Source organism: Muscardinus avellanarius, assembly GCF_963383645.1.
Source record: "Muscardinus avellanarius genome assembly, chromosome: 4".
Lineage (NCBI taxonomy): Eukaryota > Metazoa > Chordata > Mammalia > Rodentia > Gliridae > Muscardinus > Muscardinus avellanarius.
Window position 1 is genome coordinate 3,316,283 of NC_137789.1, and position 12,537 is coordinate 3,328,819.

The 12,537-nt window shown below is 57.1% G+C and overlaps 1 protein-coding gene across 2 annotated transcripts in view; it reads left to right on the plus strand.

Moving 5' to 3' along the window:
- Positions 1 to 732: 732 nt before the first annotated feature.
- AGO2 (argonaute RISC catalytic component 2) overlaps positions 733 to 12,537 on the plus strand; it is a gene marked incomplete at both ends in the record, with an annotated part of 94,612 nt that continues 82,807 nt past the window's right edge. For both annotated transcript variants that reach the window (XM_080694703.1, XM_080694704.1), the window contains one exon: positions 733 to 754. In XM_080694703.1, coding sequence (XP_080550829.1) covers positions 733 to 754 — 22 coding nt within the window. The remainder of the gene's footprint in view (positions 755 to 12,537) is intronic.

The window sequence follows — 12,537 nt, forward strand, 5'->3', positions numbered from 1 at the left end:
CATCCTCCCCAGCCTCCCCAGCCTGCCGTCCTCCCATCCTCCCCAGCCTCCCGTCCTCCCGTCCTCCCCAGCCTCCCGTCCTCCCGTCCTCCCATCCTCCCCAGCCTGCCGTCCTCCCGTCCTCCCCATCCTCCCCAGCCTGCCGTCCTCCCGTCCTCCCCATCCTCCCCATCCTCCCCATCCTCCCGTCCTCCCATCCTCCCCAGCCTCCCGTCCTCCCGTCCTCCCCAGCCTCCCGTCCTCCCGTCCTCCCATCCTCCCCAGCCTGCCGTCCTCCCGTCCTCCCCATCCTCCCCAGCCTCCCGTCCTCCCGTCCTCCCATCCTCCCATCCTCCCCAGCCTGCCGTCCTCCCGTCCTCCCCATCCTCCCCAGCCTCCCGTCCGACCGTCCTCCCATCCTCCCATCCTCCCCAGCCTGCCGTCCTCCCGTCCTCCCCATCCTCTCCGTCCTCCCGTCCTCCCATCCTCCCATCCTCCCCAGCCTCTCGTCCTCCCGTCCTCCCGTCCTCCCGTCCTCCGGTCCTCCCCGCCGGCACAGGCCCGCAGGGGGCGCCCCGCGAGCCCCGCCCCGCCCGCAGGCCCCGCCCCGCCCGCACAAGGCCCCGCCCCGGCCCCGCCCCCGCAGGCCCCGCCCCGGCCCCGCCCCCGCCGCCGCCCGGCCGCGTCGGGGAGACCTGCTCGCTGCGCGCCGCGCCGGGGCCATCTGCGGCCCGAGCCCTCGGCGGCGCCACCATGTACTCCGGAGCCGGCCCGGGTGAGTGGCCGCGGGCGGGTCCGGGGGGGTCCGGGGGGGTCGGGGGGTCCGAGCAGCCGCGCCGCCGCCCTGCTGGCCGCCGCCCGCCCCAGTGCCCCTCGCCGCTCGCGGGCGGGAGCCGTGCGCCCCCGGCCCCCCCGCCGGCGCTCTTTCTTTGGAAAAGTTCCAAAAAACTTAACGCGGCCCGCGCCGGCCTCCCGCGGCCCGAGGCCGTTGCCCGCGGCCGTTCCGGACGAGCCCGCCCCCCCGCACGTGGCCCCCAGCCCGGCGCCCCTTTGTCCGCCGCCGCCCGCCCCCGCCCGCGCGCCCGGGCCCGCAACTTGGAGCCGAGGCCCGAGCGGGGCCGGGGGCGCTGGCCAGGCCGCAGCCCGGCCGCCATGCCGGGGGTCCGCGCGGCGGCCGGCCTTGGGAGAGCTGGAGGCCCGGAGAGGTGAGGAACCTTCAGGAAGGTCAGGCTTTTTGTCTGGTGCGAGCGTGGCCGGAGTGGGTGGTCTCCATCCCAGCCGGGCGCCGGGGCTCAGCGAGGCCGAGGAGTCGGCCAAGGTCGCGGACCCGGCCGCCGGGCGGTCAGCCCCCCGAGCCCCCGTCCCGACCCTCCAGCCTCCGCCGAGTGGCCTTTGGTCCTTCTGACCTTGACCCGCCGTGAGAAATACCTGTGGGTCAAGACCGGGCCGGCCGGTGGCCCTCGGAGCCGGACCGACAGCGCCAGGAAGCGGCGCCGGCCGCGGCGGGCCCATGGCGCTGGGCTGGCTGGCCGCTGGCCACCCGCTGGCCGCAGCTCTGGGTCCCGGCCCGCGCCCGGCCACCGCTGCCGGGAGGGAGGCTGCGCTGCGGCCCTGCATGGCGGCCCGGCCGGGAGACAGCTTGCTGGAGAAAATGAATGTCTAGGTGATTGGGCTAACGGCAGGCCGGCAGGAGCCCAAGTTTGGGGCGTCCGTGCTCTGTAATTACCAGGCTGCACTGCACTTCCATTCCAGTCTAGGCACCGAGGCTTTGAGTTTGCTTGAGAGGGATTTCTGGGCCAGAATCCCGTCAGTGAAACTCATTGTACTAGTATTCCTCCAGAGTTAGAGTACACGTTGGATCCGAGTTGCACAAAAGCCACAGCTCGGCATTGCTCCTTCCACCCGTGATACGATTGCCAAGCAGTCTTGTAAGTGATTTAAAAAACAGCTCACAGTAGGTCCACATTACAAATACTGCCGCACATGTGGAACCCATCCCGGGGCTCTAAGCAATGTTCTGTTTCCTCATCCCTCCCAACTGTCGGAAAGGATCAGGGGCTTAGCACGGTGGGTTCCGCCCCAACCTGGAAACTGCATGGATTAACCAGTGCCCCCCCCCCCCCCCGGTGTGTGTGTGTGTGTGTGTGTGTGTGTGTGTGTGTGTGTGTGTGTGTGTGATTATGTATGCACACATGTGTGCCTGTACAGGTGCTGGAGCTTGAACCCATCCCCTGTCCATTTTTTGAGTCAGGGTTTTGATAAATTGCCCAGGCTGGCCTCAAATTTATAATCCTCCTGCCTTAGTCTCCCAAATAGGTGGAATTAAGTGTGTGGCCCGCTGTGATTGTTGTTGTTGTTGTTTCCCTTCCACTTAAACAGGGAGTGGGGGCGCAGGCTTGTAATCCCAGCATTTGGGAGGCTGAGACTGGAGGATCACTGTTGGCAGACAGCCTCAGCTACCTAGTGAGGCCCTCTGCAACTCAGTGAGACCCTGTTTCAAAGTAAAGAATAAAAAAAATAGGGCAGGGGGTGTAGCTCTGAGGTGGAATGCCCCTGGGTTCCATCCCCAGACCCACAAAAACAAAACAAAACTGTAAGAGATTGTGTCCTCCAGGGGGAAGGTGTCTGTGCAGATCCTGTCTGGCTCACCCCTGGTGGATATGCTACAAAGTAGCCTCTGCAAAGTCTGAAGACAGCCCTCCCACAGGAGTCACCAGGCCTTGTTTGGTGGTTTTTAGCGGCATTAATTCTGCCCACCCCTCCGTCCCCTTCCACCCCAGTTCCAGTGAGGATGAGACCAGTTCTCCTGGCGATGGTTCTTGTTTGCCAGTGGCCCATCTGCCTGTGCCCTGGTGAGGCCACCCTGGGCCACAGGCCTGGCAGCATGGTGGTGTGTGTGTGTGTGTGTGTGTGTGTGTGTGTGTGTGTGTACTGTACTGGGAATGGAACCAGGGACTTCTACCTCCAAGCTATACTCCCAGACATTTTTATTTTTTTCTTTTTGAAATGGGATCCCAGCTAAACTGCTGCCGCTGGCCTTGAACCTGTGATCCTCCTGTCTCAGCCTCCCAAGTACTGGGATTATAGGCGTGCACCACCACGCCCAGCATGGCTGTGTATTCTTACAGTCGCCCTCCCATCTATTATAAACCTGGCAGAAAAATTAACGTGTGTGAAAAAGATGTAAACGCTTTGACTTCTAAAAATTACATGCTTTAAGAAGCATCAGTTTTTAGCTTCTGGTTTCTGTATTGAAAATTTTAACGGGGGGGGGGGGCGTTCATTCTTTATAGCCACAGTCCCTCCTGGGCCAGCTTGATGCAATGTCTCTTCATGTTATAAATTGTTACCGTGGACTTCAACAATGTAACACTTGATTTTTTTAAATGTTTCAGTGGAGCAGGGCCTGGTGGCAAGTTTGTAATCCCAGTGCATGGGAGGCTGAGACAGGAGGATCACAGGTTCTTGAGACCAGCCTTAGCAATTGAGCTCTGTTTCCAAATAAAAAATAAAATAGGTCTAGGGGTGTAGCCTGAAGGTAAAAGGCCCCTGGCTTCCATCCCCAGCACCCACCCCCATGCACAAAATTTCAGTGGTGAAATAATTTGCTTTGGTGATTATCTGGATTTCTCACCTTTGCCGTTAGTGTGCCCCTTCCCCTTTTGCTCGGTGGACACCTCCAGCTCTCTTTATTTCATTTTTCTTGTGCTGGAGATTGAAGCCAGGGCCTTGAACACGCTGACAAACGCTGTCCCATGAGCTGCGCCCCAGCCCTTCTTCGTAGAGTTTTCTAGTGGGAGCTCCAGGCCTGTCATTTCTTCCTTGGCCTCTAAGTGTGTACACCAAGAGCAGGCACCCGGAGCCAGTGCCACCGCAGCCTGCGGTGGTGGTTTTAGATCTGCTTCAGTGCAAGCTCACCTGTGCCTTTGTGTTTCTGTGGCACTCCACTGAGTCCTTGAAAGCTAACCCTTGCTTTAGACTTGTTACAGCCATTTACATTTTTTAAAATATATTTTCTAGCCGGGCGTGGCGGCGCACGCTTGTAATCCCCGCGCTTGGGAGGCAGAGACAGGAGGATCACGCAGGTTTGAAGCCAGCCCCGCACACTGGCTTAGGAGACCCTGTTTCAGACCAGCAAAAAAAAAAAAAGTAAAAATAGGTCTGGGAGTGTAGCCCGAAGGTAGAAGGGCTTCCAGGAACCCCAGTACCACCAAAGGGGAAAAAAAATATATATATATATTTTCCTCTCTATATATATTTCCTACATATATATATATATATATATATATATATATATATATATATATTCCTCTCTATATATATTTCCTCTTCAGAGTAGGTATCTCAAGCTGGGCGTGGTGGCGCAAGCTTGTAATCCCAGCATTTGGGAGGCTGAGACTGGAGGATCATGGTTCATGGACAGCCTCAGCTACTTAGGCCCTCTGCAACTCAGTGAGACCCTGTTTCAAAATAAACAATTAAAAAAATAGGGCTGGGGTGGAGCTCAGAGGTAGAATTCCCCTGCGTTCCATCCCCAGTACCACAAAAAAACAAAAACAAAACAGAGTAGGTATCTCCCAATTTTGTTTGTTTAATCAATCCTTAAAAAAAAAAAAATCCTCTATTCAAAATTTCTTCTTGGTTTCTCTGTTCCGTGGAGGAGGCCGATGGGAGAATCACTCGCTCCTAATGGTTCTAATTCCAGTACACTTATCTTAAGTGAGGTCTTGGGCCAGATCACTCCATCTTGATTTTTAATTTAATTATTTTGTGGTACTGAGGACTGAACCCAGAGATGCTGTACCACTGAACTGTGTCCCCAGCCTTTTGTTTTTATTTTTTTGCGGGTCTGGGGATGGAACCCAGGGGCATTTGACCTCCGAGCTATACTTCCTGCCCTAGTTTTTATTCTTTAATTTGAAACAGGGTCTCAGTAATTTGCGGAGGCCTCACTTAGTAGCTGAGGCTGTCCGTGAACCTTGATCCTCCGGTCTCAGCCTCCTGAATGCTGAGATTACAAGCGTGCGCCCCCACACCCGGCTCCCAGGCTATTTTAATTTATTTACTTTTGTGTGTGTGTGTATGTGTGTGTTACCTCTCAGGTACATTCCCAGTCCTTTTAACTCTTTTTATTTTGAGATAGGGTCTCATTAAGTTCCTGAGCATCTTCCTACTTCATCGAGGCTGGCCACGAACCTGTGGTCCTCCTGTAAGTACTGGGCTTACAGGTGTATATGTGGCTTTATTTTTTGAGAAAGAATCTTTTGTGTGTGTGTGGGGGGGGGTACTGGGGATTGAACCAGTATGCCCTCAGCTCTATTTACTCTTTATTTTGAAACAGAATCTCACTAAATTGTGAAGGGCCTCACTAAGTAGCTGAGGCTGGCCATGAACCTGGGATCCCCGTCTTCACCCCCCAACTACTGGGATTATGTGTATGCACCACCAAGCCTGGCTAGGAGAATCTTCTTTTCCCATACATTTGGAACTAGAGATGTAACCCAGGGACATTCTACCTCTGAACTATACCCTCCAGCCCTATTTAATTTTAATTTAAAAAAATTTTTTTTAGCCGGGTATGGTGGCACAGGCTTGTAATCCCCACCTTGGGAGGCGGAGACAGGAGGATCGTGCAGGTTCGAAGCCAGCCTTGCTGGCTTAAGAGACCCTGTTTCCAAATAAAATATAGAATAGGTCTGGGGATATAGCTTGGAGGTAGAAGGGTTTCATCCCCAGTACTACCACCAAAAAATAAAAAATAAAAATAAAAATAAACTTTTTTTGTGGCACTGGAGGGTGGAACCCAGAGGCTTTCTACCTCTGGACTACATACCCCCAGCCCTATTTTTTATAATTTATTTGGAAATAGGGTCTCACTGAGTTGCTGAGATCCTCACTAAGTGAGGCTGGCTTCGAACCTGTGTGATCCTCCTGTCTCAGCCTCCCAAGCACTGGGATTACAAATGTGTGCCACCACACCCAGCTTAATTTTTAAATTTTTACTTTTTGTGGTGCTAGGGATTAAATCCAGGGACATTCTCTCTATGATCTACATCCCCAAACCCCTGTCCCCCCTTTTTGCAGTACTACTAGTGATTGAATCCAGGGACAGTCTACCTCCAAATGACAACCCCAGCCCTATTTTTTAGTGAGACTCTGTTTCCAAATAAAAAATAGCCGAAAGTGGTGGTGCATGCTTGTAACCCAGTACTTGAGAGGCTGAGACACTGAGACAGGAGAATCACGCAGGTTCGAAGCCAGCCTCAGCTACTTAGTGAGGCTCTCAGCAACTTAGTGAGACTGTCTACATAAAATATAAAATAGGTCTAGGGGTGTAGTTCCCAGGGGCTAGAAGGCCCTTGGGTTCCATCTTCAGTACCGCAAATATAAATAAACAAAGTAGGCATGGTGGCACACACTTGTAATTCCAGTACTTGAGAGGCTGAGACAGGAGAATCACAGGTCTGAGGACAGCCTCTGCAGGTACTAAGACTCATCAACCTAGTGAGACCCTGCTTCAAAATCAAAATAGGACCAGGGGTGTCACTCAGAGGAAGCTTGCCCTGCGTTCAATCCCCAGCACCGAGGGGATGAAGGCGATGTGTGCAGAAGAGAAAAGCTGCTGGGGATCTTGTGGGCTTCTTCCTGCTGCTGGCGGGAGCAGGTTCTCCCTGGGCAGGCCCTGGGAAGGTGGCTGGTGTGTGGCGGGAGCAGGACCTGGCTCCCACCGCCTTATCTGTCCCTAGCCCTCTCTGCCTGGCGGCATGGCCCCCACCGCCCCGCTATCCAGACGCGCCAGGGACCGCTGGCTGGCCAGGCCCCAGCGGGTGCCATAGGTGTGGCCCGGCCCTTGGAGATCTAGCTCTCTCTCAGCAAGATGTCATTAAGCCACGCCAGGCTAACTTGTCATCTAAACTGGGATCTTTTGCAAGTGAAATGGGGGGTTAGTGATTAGTTCCCTGGGACCGCAGGTGCGCGCCAGGGCTGCGGGCACTCCTAGGTAGCTGGTCTCTGGCTGATTCTGGTGCCCTGTCCCAGAAATAGCAGGGTTGGCTAGGCATGCATGGCGGCACAGGCCTGCCATCCCAGGACACAGGAGAATGAGACAGGAGGATTGCAAGCTGGAGGCCGGCGCTGGATAACGTAGTGAGACCGGTAGTGAGATCACCGGTAGTGATGATGTAGTGAGACCGGTTCAGAATAAAAAGACTAGGGCCAGGCTTGGTGGGCACGCTGGTAATCCCAGCATTTTGGAGGCTGAGACAGGAGGATTGCGGCTCACATTTAGCCTCAGCTGCTTAGTGAGGCCCTCTGCAACTCAGTGAGACCCTGTTTCAAAATAAAGAGTAAAGAATAGGTCTGTCTGGAGGTGTAGCTCAGAGATAGAATGCCCCTGAGTTCAGTCCCCAGTAACTACCCAGTAACACACACACACACACACACACACACACACACACACACACACACGCACGCACGCTTGAACACTTGTTGCTTGCTGAAGCTGCTCTGCATTTCCCGAAGCCTCTGGGTCCTGCAGTGTGAGGCCCTGGGATGACCAGGCATGCTTCATGGGGTAGAGAGTAGGCACGAGACCCTCCTTGTTCCTGGGGAGGAAGGGCCTGAGCCCCAGGAGCCGCACATGTGGACACCCAGTGGTGGGGTTTCGCAGACTGCAGAAGGCCCCCTTCCAGCCGGGCGTGGTGGTGCACGCTTGTAATCCTAGTACTTGGGAGGCTGAGACAGGAGGATCGCAGGTTCACGACCAGCCTCAGCTACTTCCTGAGACCCTTCGCAACTTAGTGAGACCCTGTTTCAAAATAAAGGATAAAAACAATAGGGCTGGGGGTGTAGCTCAGAGGTGGAACACCCCTGGGTTCAATTCTCAGTACTGAAAAAAAAAAAAAAGCCCTCTTTTCCTTTGGACAAGTGGTGGTTGGACTTGTTCAGGGAGCCTGTCCGTTCCCACAGTGCAGCGCACAGTGGGGCAGATAAGAAAGGAGAGCTTGCTCCGGGTGGGCTGAGAGGCGGGCCTGTGGGAGGCCGGGCAGGCTGGACCATTCTCGGCACAGCCAGCTAGTCGGAAGCGGGTGGAGCGAGGAGCCCTGGTACTGTGTGTAGGGGACAAGCACGGGCGAGACTTGGAAACTTAGCTGTACCCAGCCCGCCTGGGTGGATGCTAGTGTCGGAGCCACCCTCAGCCAAGTCCCCTTAGCCGCCCCTAAGGCTCCCGGCCTCTCTCCTTAGCTGGCAGTGCAGGCGCAGCGGCTTCTCCCTTCCGTTGTCTGGGTGAAACTGTGAGAGGGCGACCCACAACCCTCGGGGTGGGGTGGGGCCTGAATCCTCAGGGCCTGAGCCTGCCCGCTGGTGCTCTGTGCAGGCCACATGGGGACCCAGCAGAGGGCCTACCGCGGGACCACCCCGCCAGTGATGGGTGGTCTTCCCTTGCGCCCCCGCAGGGAATGTTTGCCCGTGTGACTTCACACTCCGTGGTAGGAGAGCGCAGGTGTGATGCCTCTGGCTTGAGGCGCTGCAGGTGGTGGCACTGTTAACAGAACCGAGGAAGGAGGACCAGCACTTGGGGAGGGGTGGGGCGCGGCATGGCGGAGGTTCGCCTGAGGCTGGGCGGCCACTGGAGGTGGCCTGGAAATGTGTCTGACCTCAGTGGGGTGCACCCAGCCCTTGGCCTCATGATCCAGGCAGCGGCTCTGGGCACTCCTGAAGGCCCTCCATCTCTGTCCCTGAAGGCCTAGGAAGTGGGTTTGCACTCAGGTGATCGCTGTTCATCAGGGCGTGGGGCTGCGGTGCTGGGAGAGGAGGTGGGGCAAGGTCACGGGGGGCCTGGGTGATGGATGGGGGAGTCTGCGTGTGGCCACCAGTCCCAGGGACACAGGATTCTAGGAGGTGGAGAGTTGGGTGTCCAGCGAGGACTATGCGATTGTCCCAAAGGAGTTAAGTTTAGCTGTGGCTACCTTTTCATGAAAAGCTTAAAGCTCCCACTTGGGGCCACTGCACTTGGGATCCTGGGTGCCCTGTGGTTTGTGGCTCTGGGGGGGCCGTGAGCAGTTCTCTGCTACCTCACTGGATGGGAGCCCAGGGGACCTCTGAGTATTGTTGCTGGGTTCAGCAATTACAGGGGGATCATGCTGTATCTGTTTTTAAGAATCTGCAGCTTGGAAAAAAAAATCAACTCCAGCCGGGCTTAGGAACGGCTGGACGCAGGCGTCCTGGGGCTCCTAGAGTCCTTTGGCAGCAGTGACCTAGCGGCCAGCTCTCCACAGTTTTCCAAGGTATTTCTAGGTATTTCCACTCTGAATTCTAGCATTTGCTCAGTATAGAGAAAATGACAGCCAGAACCTTCCAGCAATTGCACATGAAAGAGTAAAAAAACCCCAGAGTCATAGTCACAGGAGAGGTTTTGTCAGGTTTGACTCATGCAGCCAAGTAATACAGTCGCTAGGACATTATGTCACGTCCACGTGTTGGGGGCTTGGACCCACCTCGTCCACAGCCTGAGGACCTCCGGGGATGCGCCTGCTCCATCGTGCCCGCTGCGGCGGGAGGGACCCCCAATGGGCGCTCACACCCTCAAGCCCACGGTCAGTGCTCACTGCCGGAGCGGACGCGGGGCTCTCTGCCAGTGCGCTGGGCGCTGCCCCTGAGTCTCCGTGACAGTGACTGTGTCCTCAGAGTCCTTGACCCCTGAGCACGGTCACCGCACCTGCGGTGGTCAGCAGAGCAGGGACTGAGCAAACCCAGCCAGGTGCCCAGAGCCCAGAGTCAGTGACTTCCCCAGGCCCTGCAGCTAGCAAGCAGTGACGCCGTGTTTTTTTTGGTGGTACTGGGGATGGAAGCCTTCTACCTCCGGGCTATACTCCCAGACCTATTTTATATTTTTATTTGGAAACAGGGTCTCTTAAGCTAGCGAGGCTGGCTTCGAACCTGTCTCCGCCTCCCAAGTGCAGGGATTAAAAGTGTGCACTACCACACCCGGCTTTTTTTTTTTTTTTTTTTTTAAGATAGAAACAGAAATTAATGGAATAATACAAGTAAAAGGTAGAGAGAAAGCAGAGGGATTAGCAGAGGGTGGGGAGGGCCCCGGAGCCCCGGAGCTGCTGGGCACCGTCACACACGCCTCCCTTGGCCTGGCAGGGCCCCGGGCCCTGCTCCTGGGCAGGCGGCCCCTCACCTCATCTCTAGAGCCCCAAGCCCTCCAGCGAGCTCCGCCCTCACCCCCGCCTCCGCGGCCACATCTCGAGGCCTCCTTGCTCTTTTTTGACTTCCAGATCTTTACTTTGCAAGCAGGGAAGGAAAAGGAAACATCTAGAAAGCCGCATCTCCCCTGGGCACCGAGTGCTTGGTGTTGGTGGCGCTCTGTAGGGCCTGACAGCAGGGTGGGCAGAGCGAGACCCGAGCCCTGGCCCGTGGTGCGTGTGTAGATGGACACTGGCTGGAGGTGTGGACTGGCCTTGTCTCTGCTCATGGTCTGGAGCACCGGCAGAGGAGCACTTGGTCCTGTCCCCAGATCACAACCCCATCGCAGCAGGGCGGTGTTCCTGTGGCTTCCTGCCGTGGCCCCCCTCCGTGGGCCCCCCTCCGTGGGCCCCCCTCCGTGGGCCCCCCTCCGTGGCCCCCCACCTCCTGCCTTTGGGCGCTGCTGCTTTGTGGGGCGCAGCTGGTTGGATGTTAAGCACATGGCTCCCTTTGGAGCCCCCTGAGCTGTGGGCCTGGGGAGCGCCTGAGGGATGAGCAGCCGGGAGCACTCCAGGTGGAAGGGTCCCTGTTCTGAGGGGCAGCTCCCAGAAGGAGAGCTGTGTGTTCTCTGGAACGTTGGAGGAGAACCCAGGGGACCGCTGGCCATGCCATACCTCGCAGTAGACAGTCACGCAGGTGGTGGCTGGGCATTTGGGATGGAATCCTAAGGAGAAGCTTCACAAAGGACTGCCACTTGGTGGGACTGGGAAGGCCGGAGTGTGTGCTGGCCGCTGGGAGCCATGGAGAAGCCACGGGCAAGCCATGGGCCTCTGGACAAGCCAGGCCTGGGCCAGTGTGCTCCCGGGAGTCTGGGGCTACTGCCGCGGAGGTGGCAGAGGCGGGAGGGAGGGAGGCAGGCCCAGGACCCTGGCGTGGAGCTGGGATGGACTGGCCTTTGAGGGGAGGCTGGGCGTGCCATGGGTGAGAGCAGACTGGAGGTCCGCAGAGGTGGGGGGCACCTGACTGGGGTGTCCGGCGCGACCTTGAGCCTGGCCCTCGTGCAGATTTCAGTGCCCTGGCTTTGTGTGAGAGGGAGACTGGGAATCTGGGAAGAGCCTGGAGGCTCTCTGACCTCTGAGCTGTACCTCCAGCCCTTTTCATATTTGAATTTGAGGCAGTGTCTTGTAGAATTGCCCCACTGTCCTCAAACTTGGGGTCCTCTTGCCTCAGCCTCTGGGTGGCTAGGATTGCAGCCAGCGCTGGCTCCCTTCCCTCTGTGTACACAAGCATGTGGGTCTGTCTGCCTCGCCCCATAACCAGCTCCTGTGCCCTGGCACTGAGGGTGCTGCTGGCTGGGGCATAGATTCCCGCCGGGGCAGGGGTGGACTCGGGGTGCTGGTGTGGCTCCTCCTCCTTCTGGCTTGTTCCTCGTTTGCCAGGCGTTGGAGGGCTATGCGGAGTGTCTCCCACCACTGGGCCCAGCCGGCCCCTGGGCGTGCCGCCGTGTTCCTCCACCCTTGTGTGGCACCTGTATGTCAGGCCTTGGCCCAGAGGTTGGGTCGGCTACAGCCCACTGCTGAGTGTCCACGCTGGGCTCCGTCCCGCCAGGGCTCCTGCCTGCTGATATTCTGATTCAATTTCTATAAATAAAGCCCTCCCGGCTCACCTGCTGGGTTGGGGACTTTGAGAACTGAAGGGAGGCCTGCGGTTCCAAGGAGGCAGGCAGCCCTGGGGTCACTGGGTGTGCGTGGGGAGGGCCGGGCTGCTCCGTGGCCCGGGGCAGAGCAGGTGCAGGCGGTGTGCAGAGCAGGGCCCTGGTGCCACCAACCCAGCAGTGCCAGGGCCCCCAGGGCCCGCGGGCGGGAGCGCTGCTTGACGGTGGTTCTAAGAAGCCCTGGAGAAACCGCTCAGTTTGCAGACTCGTGGCCAGGGTGTTCTCCCTCCTCCCCTGGTGTGGCCCCTTGCTGCTGGGATCATTACGTTGCCTACTTCTCAGGACCCGCCATGGTGTCTTTTTTGGGGGGAGTTACTGGGGAGTGAACCCAGAGCCATTTCACCTCCGAGCTACACCCTCCGCCTTTTGTCTTTTCTTTTTCTTTTCTTTTTTGATACTGGGGATTGAACCCAGAGGCACTGTGCCTCCAAGTTATACACCCAGCCCAGTTCTATTTCTTATTTGGACATAGGGTGTCACTAAGTTGCGGAGGGCCTTGCCAAGTTGCAGGGGTTGGCTTTGCACTTGTGATCCTGTCTCAGCCTCCCAAGTACTGGTATTACAGGTGTGCCACACACCCTGCTGGCCCTTTGACCTCTTTATTTTGAAATGCTCTCTAGTTGCTGAGACTGCTTTTTGCACCTGCAGTTCTG